Raw genomic sequence first — 21,194 nt, forward strand, 5'->3', positions numbered from 1 at the left:
GATGGAAGAGGAGAGAAGAGAGAATGTCCCGGGTGGGTGGGGTCTTTGATTATGTTGGCTGCTTCGCCAAGGCAGCAAGAGTGGAACAACCTTTCTTATGCTGTCTCATTACCTGCACTTTGAAGGAATGTCGTGTGCAGTAAGCTACTTTGGAAGACATTGAGATTGCGAAACGTAAAAGTTAAAGACAAATCTTTCTTTCTTTATTGTCTATTTATAGAAAGATACAGGATATACATGTCACAAGGTAAGACCTAGAAAGATGCCCTTCCTTTTAATATAAAATAAGAACCATATCTGAGTTTTGTGCTGTAATATTCGTGGACCAAGTGCCCATTAGATCCTCTGTCTGCAGCCGGTGAAAGCCTCGATTTCTTTCCCTCTAAATGGACAGAAGGTAGCTGCTGAAAAGAATTATTGCCGGAAAGCTTGTGAATAAATTTCAGTCCAAGATTCCAGACTCTGCGTCCCACATAATGTCCAGGATAAACCATTCCTCCTGCTCTGGGTCCCAGATTTCCTTACAGCATAGATGGAGGCCATTTGGAGCATCCACGGCTGCTGAATGATCTACAGTGTATTTCCGTGCTTGCATTTACTGAGCTGAAAATTCAATTTGCCCTTTAATTTTTTTAAATTATTCAACAGCTTGCAACATCAAAGTGCAGGCTGAGCTCTGGAAACAAATTTCAATCGTCAGATAACTTGAATGCAGTAACTATGAATTAGGGAGGGAAGAACACAGGGAATGCAAAGATGTGCATTCGCATTGTGCCTTTCAGCTTAAATCAGTACTGTTCCCTGTATTCTCCCTGTATTTTCCCTGTATTCTCCCCAAATTCCCTATGATCCTATCACCTATACACTAGCAGCAATTTACAGTGGACAATTAACTTGCCAACCCACGTCTTTGGGATGTGGGAGGAAACTGGAGTACCCAGGAGAAACCCATGTAGTTGCATGGAGAACGTGCAAACTCCACACAGACAGCACCGGAGGTCAGGATTGAACCTGGGCCACCGGAGCTGTGAGGCAGCAGTTCCAGCAGCTGTGCCACTGTACTGCCCCTAAAGGCACCCTTTGTGGAAAGGCCATTTGTGGTAGAAATCTCAGGAACTGATGCTAAGGACAGTGAGACAAGTTCTTCCACGAGACACATTTACCTCCAGGACAAAGTAGTCTTTTTATTGGATCATGCCACTCTTATCTTATTCACCAGAACCTCACACAATCATGGCCCTTCCTTAGAATTACCTTCTGAGCAATAATCACTGCCAGATTTTGTATTAAATTAGTAAATTGGTTTAGTATTGTCACATGTACCAAGGTACAGTGAAAACATTGTTTTGCATGCCATCTATACAGATCATATCATCACATCAGTGCATCAAAGTAGTACAAGGATAAAGCAATAGAATGCAGAATATAGAGTTACAGTTACAGAGAAAGTGCAATGCAGGCAGAAAATAAGGTGCAAGGCCTTGACAAAGTAGAAAACATAGAAAACCTACAGCAGAATTCAGGACCTTCGGCCCACAAAGCTGTGCCAAACATGTCCCTACCTTAGAGACCTTAGACTCCATCTTATCATACAAGAGATCCATTCAATAGAGTTATAACAGCGGGATAGAAGCTGTCCTTGAGCCTGGTGGTATGTGCATTCAGGATTTGTATCTTCTGCCCGATGGGAGGGGAGAGAATGTCTGGGGGTGGGTGGGGTCTTCGATTGTGTTGGCTGCTTTACCAAGGCAGGGAGAAGTGCATCTTTTGTTAGAGCATTAGCAAGCAATTTAAATCACCTGGGCACAGCCCACTAGATTGTGCTTTTATTTCAATAGGCAGATTATACTGAGGTGATTTACGTTACTTGCAGGTGCCCTGGTAACAGCAGGATACCAATGCCCTGGTAAGGGGTACAATGGAGAAGTGGTTATGTTTCTGGACTGGGAATATGGAGTCAAAAAACTGCAGATGCTCGGAAGCTGGGCATTCCTGGAGGAATTGAACAGTAATTGAAAATCAAAAAGCTGACAAAAAGTCATTGACCAGGAACATGAAATCTTATCCCTTCCCTGGGGTGCCACTTGACCTGCTGAGTATTTCCAGCATTCACTTTATTTTAGTAATCTGGAGACACAAGTTTGTGAATTTACAAAAGCCTGAAAGCACGTACCACCAGGCTCAAGGACAGTTTCTATCCTGCCGTTATGACTATTGAACAGTTCCCTAGTACGATAAAATGGACTCTTGACCTCACAATCTACCTCGTTATGACCTTGCACTTTATTGTCTACCTGTCGTGCACTTTCTCTGAAGCTGTTACACTTTATTCTGCATTCTGTTATTGTTTTACCCAATGCACTGTGTAATGAATTGATCTGTATGAATGGTATGCAAGATAAGTTTTTCACTGTACCTCGGTACAAGTGACAATATTAAACCAATTCAATACCATGGCTGGTGGAGTTTAAAGTAAGTTTTAAAAACCTGGAAATAAAAATTGGTAACAGTAAAAGAGACAATGAAACTGCCAGGTTGGCATAAAAACTTAACCTGTGCTTCATGGAGAGAAATCTGCATGCCTAGAAACAGAAGTCAAGTCAGGTTTATTGTCATGTGCACAGGTACGCTGAGGTACAGGTGCAATGAAATCCTTGCTTGCAGCAGCACCACAGGCACATAGGGACAGACAACACACAGAACACAAATTATACATAAATTATACAAGACAGTGAAGAGAGAGAGAAAAAAAGACAGTGCATAAACAAGACAGCGCAAAAAAAAGCCACAATCAGAGACAAGTCCATGGTAGAGCAAGAGGTGGTCCAGAGTATTCTGAGGTAGGATTAGGGTTGTGCAGGTTGGTTCAAGAACCTGATGGTTGAAGGGGAGTAGCTGTTCCTGAACCTGGTGGTGTGGGACTTCAGGCTTCTGTACCTCCTGCCCGATGGTAGCAGTAAGAAGAGGGTATCACTTGGATGGTGGAGCTATTTGATGATAGATGCCACCTTCTTGAGGCAGCGCCTCCTATAGATGCTCTCAGTGGTGGGGAGGGCTGTGCCCGTGATGGACCATGACTCTTTGCAGCCTCTTGCGTTCCTGTGCATTGGAATTGCTGCACCAGGCCATGATGCAAGCAGTCAGGATACTTTTTACAGTGCATCTATAGAAGTTTATCGGAGTATTTGGTGGCATGACAGATCTCCTTAAGCTCCTCAGAAAGTAGAGGCACTGGCGTGCCTTCTTTGTGATTGCATCTTTGTGACAGGCCATCCCAGATGTTAACGCCCAGGGATTTGAAGCTGCTTGGTGTCTCTGCCTCTGACCCACCAATGAGAACCGGCACGTGGTCTCCCAACTTCCCCTTTCTGAGGTTAACGATTTGCTCCTTGGTTTTGTTGACATTGAGCGCGAGGTTGTTGTTGCAGCACCACTCAACCGGACGTCCTATCTCACTCCTGTACGCTGACTCCTCAGCGGCCGTGATGTGGCCAACAGCACTGGTGTGGTCGGTGAATGTGTGGATAGAGCTGTTCTCAGTCACACAGTCCTGCAGGGAAGGGGAGCAGAGCAGGGGGCTCAGCACCTGAGGTTTAAATGTGGCTGCTGTGGAGAAAACACTGGTAAAAACCTGAATACTAAAAATCTGTAACAAAAAAAGGTGCTGGAACGACTCACAGGTGAGAGAGAAACGACTTCCAGCATTAGCACGACTTGGATGGGCCGAGGGGGCTGCTGCTTCAGCTCTGGGCGGACAGGTCCTCCCGTGCGGCAGGTGGCGCTGTGTCGGAGTCCGGGCGAAGGAGCGCCGCTCTTGACGCCCCCGCAGCGCCTCGTCGGTCCGGTGCGGCAGAGGAGGTCGGGACGGCGAGCGGGGCGCAGGTGAGGGAGCGGCCGGGGGAGGGAGACCGGGGACCGGGGACCGGCCCACATCCCACCCCACCCCACCTCACACCCCACACCACACCGTGCCGCCCTCCGCCGGCCGGACACCCGCAGCCCGGCCCCGGGTTGGAGCGGCGCGGCCTGGTCCGCCGGGCCGCCCGAAAGTTGCTGCTTCATCCCCGGGGGGTGGGGAGGGACCGGGGGCCGGGGACCGGGGCGGGTGGGGGGAGGGGACCCGGGCCCGCGGGAGCTGCTGCTGCTAAAAAATCCTCCCAGTCATCCCGGGTCGGTTTTAGTTTCGGTTTCGGCCCCGGGTTGGGGGGGTCAACCAAACAGCGCCCGGTGTCCCTCCCTCCATTCTCCCTCCCTCCCTCCCTCCCTCCAGTCCCCCTCCCTCCCTCCCTCCCTCCCCCCCCCCCCTCCCTCCCTCCCCCCCCTCCCCCTCCCTCCCTCCCTCCCCTCCCCCCCCCTCCCTCCCCTCTCCCTCCCCCTACCGTCCCTCCCTCCCTCCCTCCCTCCCTCCCCCTCCCTCCCTCCCCCTCCCTCCCTCCCTCCCTCCCCCTCCCTCCCTCCCCCTCCCTCCCTCCCTCCCTCCCCCTCCCTCCCTCCCCCTCTCCCCCCCCCTCCCCCTCTCCCCCCCCCTCCCCCTCCCCCCCTCCCCCCCCTCCCCCTCCCTCCCCTCCCCCTCCCTCCCTCCCCCCTCCCCCCCCTCCCCCTCCCTCCCTCCCCCCCTCCCTCCCTCCCCCTCCCTCCCTCCCCCTCCCTCCCCCTCCCTCCCCCTCCCTCCCTCCCCCTCCCTCCCCCTCCCTCCCCCTCCCTCCCTCCCCCTCCCTCCCCCTCCCTCCCTCCCCCTCCCTCCCCCTCCCCCTCCCTCCCTCCCCCTCCCCCTCCCTCCCCCTCCCTCCCCCCTCCCTCCCCCTCCCTCCCTCCCCCTCCCTCCCTCCCCCTCCCCCCTCCCCCTCCCTCCCTCCCCTCCCTCCCTCCCCCTCCCTCCCCCTCCCTCCCCCTCCCTCCCTCCCCCTCCCTCCCCCTCCCTCCCTCCCTCCCTCTCCTCCCTCCCTCCCTCCCTCTCCCTCCCTCCCTCTCCCTCCCTCCCCCTCCCCCTCCCTCCCTCCCCCTCCCCCTCCCTCCCCCTCCCTCCCCCTCCCCCTCCCTCCCCCTCCCTCCCCCTCCCTCCCCCTCCCTCCCCTCCCCTCCCCCTCCCTCCCCCCCCTCCCTCCCCCCCCTCCCTCCCTCCCCCTCCCTCCCCCTCCCTCCATCCCCCTCCCTCCCCCTCCCTCCCTCCCTCCCCCTCCCTCCTCCCCCTCCCCCCCTCCCCCTCCCTCCCCCTCCCCCCCTCCCCCTCCCTCCCCCTCCCCCCCTCCCTCCCTCCCCCTCCTCCCCTCCCCCTCCCTCCCCTCCCCTCCCCCTCCCTCCCCTCCCCCTCCCTCCCCTCCCTCCCCTCCCTCCCCTCCCTCCCCCTCCCCTCCCCCCTCCCTCCCTCTCCCTCCCTCTCCCTCCCTCCCCCTCCCCCTCCCTCCCTCCCCCTCCCCCTCCCTCCCCCTCCCTCCCCCTCCCCCTCCCTCCCCCTCCCTCCCCCTCCCTCCCCCTCCCTCCCCTCCCCTCCCCCTCCCTCCCCCCCTCCCTCCCCCCCCTCCCTCCCCCCCCTCCCTCCCTCCCCCTCCCTCCCCCTCCCTCCATCCCCTCCCTCCCCCTCCCTCCCTCCCTCCCCCTCCCTCCCTCCCCCTCCCCCCCTCCCCCTCCCTCCCCCTCCCCCCCTCCCTCCCTCCCCCTCCTCCCCTCCCCCTCCCTCCCCTCCCCTCCCCCTCCCTCCCCTCCCCCTCCCTCCCCTCCCTCCCCTCCCTCCCCTCCCTCCCCTCCCTCCCCTCCCTCCCCCTCCCCTCCCCCTCCCCTCCCCTCCCTCCCCTCCCCCTCCCTCCCCTCCCCCTCCCTCCCCTCCCCCTCCCCTCCCCCTCCCTCCCCTCCCCCTCCCCTCCCCCTCCCTCCCCTCCCCCTCCCCTCCCCCTCCCTCCCCTCCCCCTCCCTCCATCCTCCCTCCCCTCCCCCTCCCTCCATCCTCCCTCCCCTCCCCTCCCTCCATCCTCCCTTCCCTCCCTCCCTCCATCCTCCCTTCCCTCCCCCCTTCCTTCCCGCCCTCCGTCCCTCCATTCCCTCTTCCCTCCATTCCCCATTCCCGCTGCCCTTCCTTCTCACTGCCCTCCCTTCTCCCTCCATTCCCTCTTTCCATTCCCTCCATTCTCCCTCTCTCTGTTCCCTCTATTCTCCCTCCACTCTCCCTCCTTCCATTCTAATGGGCTGCTGTCTGCTCTGGTACCACCAGAGAATGCAGGTGGTACCAGAGGTCACTGGACAGATGGCACCCTTCATGTTGCAGCAGAGGTCATTCGGTAAAGCTGCTGTCTCTTGGCCCCAGGGACTTCCGTTCGATCCTGACTTTATGTGCCCTCTTTGTGGAGTTTGCACTTTATCCCCGTGGCCACAAGGGTTTCCTCCCACATCCCAAAGAGGTGCGGGTTGGTAGGTTAATTGGCCACTGGAAATTGCCCTGATATTGGTTGGTGGCAGGGAGGTGTTAGTGGGCATATGATGGGGGACAAGTGGGGGAAGTAGATTGCTCTGAGTTGGCAGAGGGATATTGAGCTGAGTGGCCTTGTCTGTGATAATGAAATATGTCTCGGCTTAACTGGTGTTTAAATTCTTGAAATGAGACTTGAAAGCACCCAACTTGCAGTGACCATGCCAGAGACATTCCTGTTTACCCCTTCATAAGGGCTTGAGTATCTCCACAGCCCATTCATGTCACTAATAAGTTTTTCTAAGGACTTTTCTTGTAATTGCAATTCATTGTATTTTTAAAAATCTCAACATTTACTCATTTATGTAAAACTTTTGCTGTAATAAGTCTTGGACTTTGACTGGAGGAGCTATCTCTGTAACTATTTTGTACTTAGAAACGTTCCTTGGGTATCAATGGGTTGTTTACAAATAGCGTGAACGTCAGGAATATAAGTCATTAATTAGTTGGAGAATATGTAATTTTAAAACAGTGATAAGTGTTTATTGAAAGGGAATCTCAAAGCCTTCTCTTTATTATTCATGGTGTCTAGTGTGTTTTGACAATGAACATCTAATGTACTTTAGCATTTTAGATGGTGTGAAGGCCCATGTTGCTAATGACTGCTGCAGCAATCAAATCAAGGTGCTTTCTACAAAGAACAGCAGACTCTGGAAGTCTGAAATAAAAACAGAAAATGCTGGAAACGCTCAGCATGTCAGGCAGCATCTTTGGAAGAGTAAACAGAATTGGCGTTTCAGGTGGATAATCCATAGTCCACTTTGCAATATGTTGTGAGACTAAGGTCTCTGTAGATCAGATTGGGGGACGAGGGGCTGACATTCATCCATAAGTCTCTCAGTTAACCTGACCTTGGTTTATTTTTGCATTGGGGACAAAGTAAATTTTGGTCATCTGTTCATGGGAAGACCACATAAAAGCTTGTTGCATTAGATTATCAATTCACATTCCATTGGGAGGATGATACTGCCATTACATTCATTCAAATAAGACACTTTGTACCAAAATGCATTTAAGAGATCCTTTTACACTTCAGTTTAAAAGCTCAAGATGAATACATGTGCAATACAAACATGATTCTAAATATAGACATAGATTTCTTCTACGTTGCAATGTTATGGTTGTCAATGAGGCAGGTCACCCCTTACCACCTCCTGAAGGTCTGTATTCAACGCTGAAGTTCATGTTCATTGGGAGAGGAGATCCAAAGTGTAAAATAGGTCCTCCGCTGCAGGTGGGAGGCATTTCGCCACCCTAATCAGACAAGTGCATTGCAGCACATCCCCACCCAGTCACAATCAGAACGTAACACATAAGAACTGTTCTTCTAGGCTTTAAGAGGATAGTTGGTACAGATATTGTCACATACTTATTGCAGTTTATTGCATGTATTAACTGATTTTCCTTTTCTGATCCTAGATTTTTGACGGTTTAAGGGCATAATGGTGAGTGACTGGGGTTTAACCACAGAAAATATTTACCATATGCAATTAGATATGCTGTGTGTATGTGCTCCCAAGACTTAATTAGAACTTGTGGAAAATGGTGAGTGGAATGTAGCAGGTGGATGGAGAGGCAACGTGTCCAGTTACAGTGTCAGCACAGTGAGCTCACCAGCACTCTGCCATGTTGAACGTCTCCAACACGCGGCTGAGGTCAGCAGTTGCCCCTCATTGTGGGACAATATGTGAAGGGTGGCAGTTTCCCAACTGATGTCCCCACTGAATACAACCTCGGGGAGCAAGCACCCAAAACACCGGTGCAATGGAAACCTCAATGAGGAGAAGATGATTAGAGGGGAGAGAGGGGTCTTAACCTCATTATAAAAGAAGTATTAATAGGTGGAATATATAATGCTAGTTATTTTGTTTGCTTCTGCAGTCTCGACGATATGATTCCCGAACGACCATATTTTCACCTGAAGGTTAGTCATCTCGGTGAATGCTTAATGAAAATGAAGGGTCTGACTGATTGATGTAATGGTGCATCAACTAATTCACATGCAAACTTTACTTTTTAATTAAACAATAGGCCGACTCTATCAGGTGGAATATGCAATGGAAGCCATTGGTCACGCTGGGACATGCCTGGGGATTTTGGCAAACGATGGCGTTCTGTTAGCTGCAGAGAGACGCAACATACACAAGCTACTGGATGAAGTCTTCTTTTCCGAGAAGATATACAAACTGAATGAGTACGTGTAAACTTGGGCACATAACAAATGTGCTTGTTCGTCCTTAGACAGTCTGTGTTATCCTAAATTCCATCAACGTGGTCTGTATTCCGTCGGTATTGGTTTATTATTGTCATATGTACCAAGACGCAGTGAAAAACTTAATCTTGCAGACCATCCATACAGATCACTTCAAAACATAAATACTTTGAGGTAGTACAAGGGGAAAGCAATAACAGAGTGCAGAATATAGTTCCAGTTCCAGAGAAAGTGCAGTGCAGGTAGAACAATAAGGTGCAAGGGCCATGACGTGGTAGATTGTGAGGACAAGGGTTCATCTTTAACATACAAGTGGTCGGTTCAAGAGTCATAACAGCAAGATGGAAGCTGTCCTTGAGCCTGGTGGGGCGGGTTTTCAAGCTTTTGTATCTTCAGCCCAATGGACGGGGGAGAAGACAGAATGTCTGGGGTGGGAGGGGTCTTTGATTATGTTGGCTGCTTTTCCAAGGTAGGTGGTGAAGGTGTTCAAAGAGACGTGGTGGGGGTGGGATGGTTGGTAACAGAGAAAAGGTGGACCTTAAATTAGAGCTCATGTACAGTGTAGACAAGCAGCCACAAGCAGGTAGTAGAGCCAGTTGTACATGCAAATATACAGAGAATCTTAGAGTCATACTCATACAACAATACAGCATGGATACAGGCCCTTTGGCCCAACAATCCATGCCGACAACAGTGTCCACCTAGCTCGTCCCAATTTCCCGCATTCGGCCCATATCCCTCCAGGCCCCCCCCCCCCCCTCCGTGTACCTATCCAAGTGCTTCTTAAATGATACTATTGTACCTGCCTCACCCACTTCCTTCTGCAGCTCATTCCATATACTCACCACCCTCTGCATGAAAAGGTTCCCCCTCAGATCAGTTTTAAATCTATCCCCTCTCACCCTAAATCTATGCCTCCTAGTTTTGGACTCCCCTACCCTGGGGAACAGACTGTTACCGTCCATCTTGTCTATGCCTCTCGTAATTTTAAACACTTCTACAAGGTTGCCCCTCATTCTGCTATGTTCCAAGGAATAAAGACCTCGCCTGGCCAACCTCTCCCTACAACTCAGGCCCTCTAGTCCCGCCAACATCCTTGGAAATCTTTTCTACACTCTTTCCAGTTTAACCACATCTTTCCTATGACCAAAACTGTTCACAATACTCCACATGCGGCTTCACCAACGATTTATGCTAAACACCTTTTTCACCACCCTGTCTACTTGTGATACTGCTCTCAATGAACTACGCACTTGTACTCCTAGGTCCCTCTGTTCCATTACACTCCCTAGTGCCCTACCATTCATAGTAAAAGTCCTACTCTGGTTTGACTTTCAAAATGCATCACCTAACACTTATGTGTATTGAAATCCATTTGCTGCTCCTCGGCCCAATTCCCTAACTGATCAAGATCCCCCTGTAATCCACAATAACCTTCTTCACTAGCAACACCTCCTCCTAATTTCGTGTCATCCGCAAACTTGCTGATCAAGTCTTGAGCATTCACATCCAAATCATTTATATAAATAACGAATGACAAGGGTCCCAACACTGACCCCTACAGCACACCACTAGTCACCGGTCTCCATTCCGAGAAACAACCTTCAACCACCACCCTCTGCTTCCTACCTCTGAGCCAATTTTGAATCCACCTAACTAGCTCTCCCTGGATTCCATGGGAATTAACCTTCCAGACCAGCCTGCCATGCAGGAATTTATCGAAGGCCTTGCTGACATCCAAATAGACAACATCCACTGCCCTACCCTCATCTACCCTTTTGGTTACCTCTTCAAAGAACATTCGTCAAACATGACTTCCCATGCACAAAGCTATGCTGACTCCTAACCAGACTCTGTCTATCCAAATGCTGGTAGATCTTGTTCCTTAGAATTCCCTTCAATAACTTCCCCACCACTGATGTCAGGCTGACCAGTCTGTAGTTCCCTGGCTTGTCCTTGGTACTCTTCTTAAACAATGGAATACTGTTAGCCACCTTCCAGTCTTCGCGAACTTCACCAGTGACTAACGATGAAGCAACTATTTCCGCAAGGGCTTCTTGTCTGGTTGTCCAGAAAGAGTTCATTTTAAGTAAATGGTTCAACTGATAGCAAATTAGTCATTTTTTTTGTCAGTTTTACAGCACGTAAATGAATATTGTTGTTAAGTTAGTACTAAGCTTCATGTAAAATTTGTTTTGCAGTGATATGGCTTGTAGTGTTGCAGGAATAACATCTGATGCCAATGTTCTTACAAATGAGCTACGATTGATTGCCCAGAGGTAAGATGGGTTATAGTGTGGAATGAATTGTATGAATCTACCCTCTGAAGGAGTATTCCTGCCACATTCTAATTTCATTTACAGCAATTGTATAACTGCTCCTTGCAGCCTGTTGCATCTGTAGTAACCTGGCTGCCCATGAATACCACCCTGCTCTTAAAAATCATAGTTCAGAGAAATGTTCAAGAAGTCTCACTCCAGTCATCTGAAATTTCTTGTTTTCTTTTTTTTACTAGATAGTTATATTTCTCTGTGTAATGGTTGTTGGTCCTGGGGATTTTGTTGCACCAAGGTTGGTAGCAAGAAGTATAAGATGGACTACATGTAGAAGGGAGCTCCAATGAACTATGATGGTGAACCACAGCATCAGAGGGAATGTTGACAGCCGCCCTTTTGGACTCTAGGCTGCCAGGATAGTGAATTAAACCTGAACTGTGGGGATGAGTTGAGGCAAAGTACTGTGGTTGTAGTTTGTACTAATGTCAGCACTCCCAGCATCCACAACTTAAACACTCAGACAGCAGCAACAGGTCACACACCGGTCCTGACTTGGACATCTCGTCCCATTGCTTCATTGTTATTGTAGCTAATAACCCTTGACCTCCCCTTCTAATGTTGTGTGAACACCTCCAGCGCACTGATCGCAGTGGGTTAAGAAGGCAGCTCCCTGCCGCCTTCCTGAGGGTGAACAGTGGTGGGCAATCAGTGCCAGCTTTGCCCACAATACCCACATCCCAGTAATGAATAAATAGCAAAGCTCCACCTCAACACTCCCTGTAGCACCTGGAGGAACCAGTCCCTCAGACTGACTTGCATTGGTTTCCAGGTGTCGGGGATGAGAATGCACCAGCAGCTCATCTGGCTTCATAGTGTCACCTACTGCAAGTGTTTTCCCCCTTTAAATCCAGAAAATTGTACAGACATTTAACAGTTTCTTGGAAAAATAACTGCTTGCACTTTTCTCCTGGAGTGTGAGAACACTTACAGTGAGGAGAAGAAGTCTCCACCAGGGTGCAATAATGATGCCTTGTATGTTCCCAGATATCTCCTTCAGTACCAAGAACCCATCCCTTGTGAGCAGTTGGTCACAACACTCTGTGATATCAAGCAGGCATACACACAGTTTGGAGGTAAGACGAGAGTAAAGTGTATTTAAAACTAATGGGTAAGTGGTAATGTCACTTTCTGTAAAATTGAATCACAAATGCAACATAGTATTTAACAAAAAATCTTGCCTTGATTGCATAATCTAGTTTCCTTAACATTCTATAACCTTAGTGGAAAACATTTGCTGATTTCCAATTGTGTTTATTAGTGGTAGAAATTATCACTGGATTTAATTAACAATGAAACTAATCGTGATGCGTCAACACAGAATGCACACGTCAAGCACCAAAGGTACCCACTGGCATGCTTTTGCACACCAACTTGGTTCTCTGCTTCACATTGAGGACCTGAAGGTGTTAGTGTACATCAAAGGGTTTTACACAGAAAGGCGCACACATAGGATTGTTTAAGTTATACGGCACAAAAGTAGGCAGTTTGGCTCAACCAGTCTGTGCCACCTTCAGCAATCCTCTCAAGCCTCCTCACATTTTTCCACATCTAAATCTTTCGGAGTAAACCCTTCTTCCATGCTGAACAACCTCTCCTTAAACAGGCCTTTGCAAATTGTTTCAACCAATCTCTGTAATGGGGTCTTCCACAGTTTCACCACTCTGGGTGAAGGTGTACATTCTAAACTCCTTATTGGCTTTCTTGGTGAATATCTTTATGATTCCTAATGATGTTCTCCCCCAGAAGCGGAAATAGTCTCTCGGCATCCATTTTATCAAAACCCCTCATAATTTTAAAGACTCTTTTAGTTACCCCTCAGCCTTTGTTTCCCAAGGTGAAAATAAACATATGTAAGTTGTTGCTTTTCTGGTATCATCCTTATAAATCTCTGCATCCTCTCCAAACCCTCTTCATAATATGGTGAGCAGCATTCCCTCAGTGTGGTCTAACCACGTTTTTGTACAAACTTAGCAGAACTTACCGTATCAGTAAGGCCCACATAAGGCCCACGGCCAACATTGTGGGCCGAAGGGCCTGTATTGTGCTGTACTGTTCTATGGTTCTATCATAGAATTGTTGCAGCACAGAAGGAGGCCTCTCAGCCCTTCATGCCCATGCCGGCTCCCTCCCAGAGCAACTCATCAATTTTTTCCCCACCAGCCCTAGTCTTGTAAATCTTTCATCACTGTATGTTTATACAGTTCTTGAAGGCCACAGTGGAACCTGCCTCCACCACATCTGCAGACAGTCACACACTCTATAAAATACCTTTCCCTCATGTCACTTTTAAATCTCTTCTCCTGTATATATCTGTGATTTCTAGTCCCTGCTCTCTCTGATGGGAACAGACTGCCACTATCCACTCTGTGCATTATTTATTGGTTTCGATCAAAACTCCCCTCAGTCTTCTCTGATGAAATAGCCCTGCCTCTGTAATCTATCCCGGTAACTGTAGTCCTTCATCCCAGGAACCACTTCTGTAAATCTTTTCTGGTCCACATCAATATCCTCACATCCTTCCTATAATGTGACGACCAGAATTGAACACAATAATCCAGCTGACATCAGACCGTTTCCAAGGTTCAGTGTGACTTCCCTGCTTTTACACTCTGTGCCTCTATGATATAGCCCAGGACTGTGTATACATTATTAACCTGCCCACCACGTCCTTGCCAACAATTAAGTACCCACCTATACTGATCCCATTTACCAGCACTCGGTTTGTAGGTTTCTATACTTCGGCAATTCAAGTGCTCATTCAAACATTTTTAAAATGTCACAAGAATCTCTGCCTCTACTGCCTTCTTGGGCAGTGCGTTCCAGATTCCAACCACGCTCTGGTTGAAAAATATTTTCCTCAGATCCCCCCCAACCCTCCTCCTCCTCACCTTAGACTTGCCCTCTGGTTTTAGACACCTTTGTTAATGGGAAAATTCCTACCTATCCACTGTATCCTTGCCTCTAATAATTTTACAAATCTCTATCAGATTCCCCCTCAGTCTTCACTGCTCCAAGGAGAACAAACCCAGCTTATCCAGTCTCTCCTCATAATTGAGAGGCTCCATCCCAGGCAACATCCTGGTAAATCTCTGCACCCTCTAGGTGCAATCACCTTCCTCCTATGGTATGGCAACCAGAACTGCACGCAGTATTCCCACTGTGGCCTGACCAATTCTTCCAACTAAGATGGATCACCTCTTGTTCTCTGCATTGAACTTCATCTGCCACGTGTCTGCCCAGTTCCTTTATCCTGCTGCAGTTCATCATTATTGTCCTCATAGTGTACAATCCTGTCAAGACTTATATCCTTTACAAATTTAGAAATTGCCAGTAATGTAGATCAAAGAAAACAACAGCCCCACCCTGATTCCTGTGGAGAGCCGACATTCACCTTCCTCCTGTACAAAACTCAGCCATTCACTACAACCCACTATGTTGTCTGTTGCCTAGCAACTTTGTATCCACGGTGTCAACCCCATCATATGTGTCAGCTTTGCTGATAGGCTTGTAATGTGGCACCTTATCAATTTATCCACTTTTCACTTCCATTGCTCTAGAAATAAGCCCTAGTAACTTTAAGAAATAGGTTGATGATAAATAGCAAGTCAGCCACTTGAGCCTGCTCTGTCAACAAGTTTGATCGTGACTGTTCTGTATTTTATTGACATTGATAAGCCTTGGTTCTGTAACCTTGGTCTACCAAAATGCTGTCAAAGTCGGTGGTTACATTTTCGGTTGGACCCTAGCCTGAAAGCTTGTTGGAGAGAGTTGCAGATTCCTGTTCGCTTTTGAATGGAAAAATGTTTCTGGACTTCACCCCTGTGCCACCAACCTCTTGTTAACCCACACCACAACAGTGGTGAATGTGTCAGCTTCATTGGTAGGACCAACATGTTACTTCAGGCAAGACTCGTGGATCTTTAAGCCATTTACACATTGGTTAAAATTGCACACTGACAGATAGAACCATAGAAGAACCGTAGAACCATACAGCACAAAACAGGCCCTTCGGCCCACCGTGTCGTGCCGTCCATCAGACCACCCTCACACTACCTAACCCCTTCCTCCCGCATATCCCTCTATCTCACGTTCCTCCATATATTGACAAAACTCTCTTTCTCTTTGGTCCGATATAGGAGTGATTGGGGCTGCTTGTCCTTTGTGTGGTGTGGCCACACAGTAGCAATCATGTATAATCGAAGGGCTATTTAATGGGTCGCTTTGTCAAGGACTGAATTATGTCCCCAGCTTATTTTGTGCAGGTCCTGCTTCGGTTTAAACCAAGTGTGGACACAATAGGCTGTGGGTTTTCTGTTGGTCATGTAAAACAGAAGTGTTTGGAGAATTCTAACCTGTGATGTTGCTGACCTGGAGGTGAGACATCAGGTGATCTCACCATCAGCCAAATGGGATGGGTGTTGGGATTCTTTGGTCCTATCTACAGTATAGCTGGTGGTAATCCTGGACAATATACCTCCCTCAGTATCATTGAAAACCATTCAACAGATTCTCATCCTGTTGATTCTGTGATATTGCAGCTCTGGTGAGCTGGGTTTGGTTCTGACCTCCAGTGCTGTCTGCGTGGAGTTTGCACATTCACCCTGGGCGAGTTCTCATCAATTCCTGGGATTGGTGAGATTGCTCTCAGAACTGGCAATAGACTTAGAGTCAAGGAGTAATACAGCATGGAAACAGACCCTTCGGCCCAACTCAATCCATGTTGAACAAGATGCCCATCTAAGCTATTCCCAATTGGCCCATAACCCTCTAAACCTTTCCCATCTATGTACTTGATGCAACAAATGGCCTTCTGTCATGAGAAAATATGATAACTATAATGTCATTTAGAGAAACATGAGAAGGTCCAGCTAAATGTAAGCCATCTCTCTCGCTCCCTCTCTCTCTCTCGCTCCTCTCTCTCTCGCTCCCTCTCTCTCTCTCTCGCTCCCTCTCTCTCTCTCGCTCCCTCTCTCTCTCGCTCCCTCTCTCTCTCTCTCGCCTCCCTCTCTCTCTCTCTCCGCTCCCTCTCTCTCTCTCTCGCTCCCTCTCTCTCTCTCGCTCCCTCTCTCTCTCTCGGCTCCCTCTCTCTCTCTCGCTCCCTCTCTCTCTCATCGCTCCCTCTCTCTCTCTCGCGTCCCTCTCTCTCTCTCATCGCATTCCCTCTCTCTCTCTCGTCCTCCTCTCCTCTCTCTCCTCTCTCGCATTCCCTCTCTCTCTCTCTCTCGCTCCCTCTCTCTCTCTCGCTCCCTCTCTCTCTCTCTCGCTCCCTCTCTCTCTCTCTCGCTCCCTCTCTCTCTCTCTCGCTCCCTCTCTCTCTCTCTCTCGCTCCCTCTCTCTCTCTCTCTCGCTCCCTCTCTCTCTCTCTCGCTCCCTCTCTCTCTCTGCCGCTCTCCCTCGCTCCCCACCCCTCTCGCTCCCGTCCCTCCCCCCTCTCTCGCTCCCTCCCTCCCTCCCCCTCTTTCTTGCTCCCTCCCTCCCTCCCGTTCCCTCCCCCTCTCTCGTCCCCTCTTTCTGGGCCTGTTGGATATCTGTTGATCTGTATCTTTTACTGACAGGGAAACGACCTTTCGGTGTTTCACTGCTCTACATGGGATGGGACAAGCACTACGGCTATCAGTTGTACCAGAGTGACCCCAGTGGAAACTATGGAGGATGGAAGGCCACGTGCATTGGAAATAACAGCGCTGTGAGTATCTTAACTAAAAGCTGTAGAATCTCTGTAAAGAGATGCAGTGACTTGTTGATTTGTATTTTAGCAAGATAGGTAAGTAATGGAAAACATGGCCCTAGTCTAGCAAATATTTCCATCTTCAATCATTGCTAAGCAGTCTCTGGTCCCAGTGTTTGCAATTTAAAATTGTTTATTGCCTTGCAGGTACTTTGAAAATGCTTTGATCCTCTACTTCTGTACTGCCCACCCCCCCATCACCCCTTCCATTCAAGCTGCCATTGATGGGTGTCCCTTGAGGCTTCCAGCCTCAGTATTGAGGGAATCAAGGGATATTGGGGTTGATGCAGGGAAGTGGCTGAGAGGTGACAGCTCGGCTACAATCATATTTGAATGGTAGAGCAGACAAGAGGGGCCGAATGGCCTTCTCCTGCAATGTTCCATCCTTTTCATCTCTCCACCTGCTTCTGTTTTTTTGACCTTCCTTACCACCCATCTCTGTTCTGTCATGTTGGCCCCCTGCGAATCTCCCACCATTGACCGATTTGTGGACCTGTGATATGCTTTGGGACAATTTTCTCCATCTGGAGTTTTCTCTGAGGGGGAGTTGCTTCTGTCGGCCTCAGTTCCCTGGGATTGGGAGAGGGTTTTCAAGTGTCTGCAGTTGGGAGCTCCCTGTTGGAGCAGATGAAAAGATCTGCCCTTTGAGGGAGCTTCAGTTCTGCCAGAACCTGTGGAGCCAACACCAAACTATCCCTGTCTCGGAGAAGCTGGGAGGGAGCTTTCCCAACCAGCATAGGTCAGCATAAAATACTTGAGAATTATGACAAATTAATGCTTTTTTTTTCTTAACACCTTTAACATTGTAAAACCTCCCTGAATACTTCACACTCGTGAAGCACTCTCAGGAAAATAGGTGCAGGACTGGGTCACCGGCCCTTTAAGCCAGCTCCTCCATTCCATTTGGCTGATCTGCCCCAGCCCTCGACTCCTCTTCCAGTTCCCCAATCTCTTTCAAAACATTGTCTAACTCTTTAATACTTACAGTGATCTAACTTCCACAATCCTCCGGGGTAGAGAATTTCAGAGATTCACCACCCTCCGAGAAAAATATTCCTACGCACCTCAGTGGTGAATGACTGCCCCCTTATAACTATGTGCCACTGTTCGAGACTCTTCCGCTGGTGGAAACGTCGTAACATCTAGCTGTCGCGCTGCTTCGGATCCTGTATGTTTCAATAACATCACCCCTCATTCTTCTAAGTGCCAACAAATGCTGGTCAGACTCCTTAGTTGTTGATGATGGGACAACATCCTCATCCCAGGAAGTAATTTAATGAATCTCCTCTGGACTGCCAACAATACCACTGCATTCTTTATTAAGTAATGGACCAAAACTGTACACAGTACCTTGGGTGCATCCTCACAATGAAGGCCAGTATGCCATTTGCCTTTTAATTAATTGCCGCTCCTGCGTGCTAGCTCTGTGTGATTCATGCACAAGAATACCAGATCTCTTCGTACTCCACTCATTTGCAGTTTTTCCTGGAGATGTACAGAGCAGAGACAGGCCTTTCGGCCCACCAGGTCCATGCCGACCATTGCACCCATCAATACTTGTCCCATGCTCTCCACTCAGCTGAGAGTTTGCCTGCATCACACTTCCCTGCATTAAACTCCATTTGCCAAATTTCTGCCCACTTGCTAAACCCATTTCTATCTAAATGCAGTATTCATATATCCTTTTCACAACGTGACCTCTTACCTAATTTCTTGTCATCAGCAAATGCGGAGACCTTACACACTGCCCCCTCCTCCCAGTCATTAATATAGATGGAGGCTAAGGACAATCTTTGGGACACTCCATTAGTTGTATTGTTCCAGCCTGAAGAGACCCATTTATTCTGACTCCGTCTTCTATGTGGTAACCAGTCTTCAATCCACGCTGACTCTTCAACAACATACTTCATGCACCACACCTTATCACCTTCTGGAAGTCCAGCTATACTACATCTACAGCTTCCTCTCTATTGGCTCTCAAAAATCTGGCAAATTTGTCAAATATAATTTCCCTTTCATAAAATCACGTTGACTTGGTTTGATTGTGTTAAAATTTTCTAAAAGACTTCCTTGGTTATTAGACTCCAGTATCTTCCCAACAACAGATGTTGAACAAACTGGTCTATAGGTTCCCACATTTTGCCTCCTTCCTTCTCGAACGAGGGTGTCACATTTATGGTTTTCCAATTCCCTGGTGCCTCCCAGAACTGAGTTTTGGAAAAACTTCAATGGCTCTATGCTGACTTCCTTTAAAGCCCTCGGGTGCAGGCCAACGGGTCCTGCCTCTTTAGTCCCATTCAGATTTTCCAAAGCTTCAATCCCGTCATAGGGAATATTGCAGGTTCTTCACTCCGATTTGAAACTCGCCCGTCTCTGGACTGTTTGTTCTGTCTCCAAGTGATAGGCAGAACCTTCCCAGCAAAGTGTTGCGTTTATACGCTTTCTCTTGGTTCATATCTTCGGTCAGGACTAATCTGCTTAACGTTCATTGGGTGGCTGCCTGGAAACAGTGCTTAGCACTGGTGATAGAGCTTAAAGCATTGCTTAGTCGTTTGAACCAGTGTAGTATAGTTGGTGAATTTATAAAGACGGCAGTTTAAATGCTTTGTTAACCTGATCCAATACAAATTGCAGGCTGCAGTCTCTATGCTGAAAAAGACTTTAAAGAAGGAGACATGACTTTAGAATCGGCCCTTGCATTGGCAATTAAAGTGTTGAACAAGACGATGGATGTCAGTAAACTTTCAGCTGAAAAGGGTAAGTGGTGTGATGTTCTTCCCAGCTTGCAAACATGATTTAGAAGTCAGAGTTGCAAATAGAATGAAAAGTTGAGCTGCCTTTTGCTGTACTGACCTTGCCAAAGTTTGATATAAAACCTCACAGCGGGAAGTAGCTGGTCGTGCACCTGGTATGTGTTGAGTTGAGGGAGTTGAGTTGCTGTAGTCGGCCGGTCCCAGCCTGGGGACTGAAGAACTGCTCTGGGCTCCCAGTGCCGAAATGACAGCCAGTTAACCTCCCCCCCCCCCCCCCCCCCCCCCAGTAGAACGTCTGAACATCCACAGAGTTCAAGGTCACCCTCACCTGGCAGCCTGCCCCCACAGGAAGCCTGAGACCACCCTGTCTGTGTTAACATGAAAAATAGCAAGGTGACGGTGAAATCAGTCATGTTATAATGAAGAGCGTTTAGACTATAATTTCTTTCATTGCTTGAATTCCAGTCCAATTAAACATGCTTATTTTATTGATTCTGAGCTTGCTTTCGATTAGTCAGTTTTACATTGAACTCTTTAATAGTCACCCTTTCTGACTTGTATTCATTCATCCCTCTTGAGTGAAAGTGCTCACACCCACTTGACTGCCCCTATTATTCAGAAGGATATGTGTGGTTAATATTTTCCGCTTAGCCAAAGTCCTGTTAGGATTGAGTAATTTTTGGAACCTTTATCATTTCATCTTCCCCTCTGTGGTGCAGTGGAGATTGCAACACTAACCAGAGAAAATGGAAAAACGCGAATCAAGGTCCTGAAGCAGAAGGAGGTTGAGGTATTGATTAAGCAGCACGAGGAAGAAGAAGCAAAGTCGGAACGTGAGAAAAAGGAAAAGGACCAAAAAGAGAAAGATAAATAGAACTACAGTTCAATGAAGGCTGATGCCAGCACTGAAAGCAAATGTTTGTTGAAATCTACTTGTCTGCAGGTCTGCCTTTACAGAACTGGTCGCACCAGGTATCACAAGCCACTTGTACACTTTCATAAATCTATTATATATGAACTTGTAATTGACAGATGGGTTTTTAAATAAATAACAAAGGCAAAATATTGTTTAGAATGTACTTATTTCAGAACATATTTTTGTGTTCCTGAAGATGATTCGCCTCACCTCATATGGAGGTGTTAACACCCTTAGAATGGAGGTCGGAGTTTGGTCCTGACGATGAAGGGGAGAGGGTGGTGACCGTGCTGATGGGGTGGCTAACAAGCACTGAGAGCCTTAGTTTGAGAGTGAGTCGGTACACTGGCAAATTTGATGGTACGATTCATTGGTTTGTATTTAACATCTCAAGCTGAATGTCCCATGAAAACAATAGAATGTTAGGCAGGCAAGGGCACCAGTGTAGAAGTAGAAAAAGGGGACTAAATAGTAGAAAGGATTGGAAGTTCAGACTAGATAAGGAAGTAGTATCATATTGTGCAGAAACAAACGAGGAAGAATGAAAGGAAAGCAAAGGTTTGGAACACAAGCTACAAGCAGAAACAGCTGGGTGGGAATACGATGTAGTGACATTCACGGAAAAAGTACTGCATGTTTAATATGAATACAAAGCATTCAGAAAAGCTCAGCATGAATAGGAGAAAGGGGTGGCAACACTGAGTGGGGAAGACATTGTGATTTTGCAAAGAGTGTTTTCTCCAGGAGGGCAAGGACAGGGATCCATTTGGTTCAAGCTGAGAAGCAACT

At 48.3% G+C, this 21,194-nt stretch overlaps 1 protein-coding gene across 1 annotated transcript; it reads left to right on the forward strand.

Annotated features, from left to right (window-relative positions):
- The first annotated feature begins 3,807 nt into the window (after positions 1-3,807).
- On the forward strand, positions 3,808-20,552 carry psma4 (proteasome 20S subunit alpha 4). The gene is given in 10 exon segments (XM_052042356.1): positions 3,808-3,882; positions 7,880-7,905; positions 8,342-8,384; positions 8,492-8,654; positions 10,874-10,951; positions 11,993-12,081; positions 16,564-16,694; positions 19,371-19,392; positions 19,395-19,493; positions 20,209-20,552. Coding segments are annotated over 9 exon segments (783 nt in total). The 5' UTR covers positions 3,808-3,882; positions 7,880-7,902; the 3' UTR covers positions 20,364-20,552.
- Positions 20,553-21,194: the final 642 nt, after the last annotated feature.

This window comes from Pristis pectinata, chromosome 32 (genome assembly GCF_009764475.1).
Source record: "Pristis pectinata isolate sPriPec2 chromosome 32, sPriPec2.1.pri, whole genome shotgun sequence".
Classification (NCBI taxonomy): Eukaryota; Metazoa; Chordata; class Chondrichthyes; order Rhinopristiformes; family Pristidae; genus Pristis; species Pristis pectinata.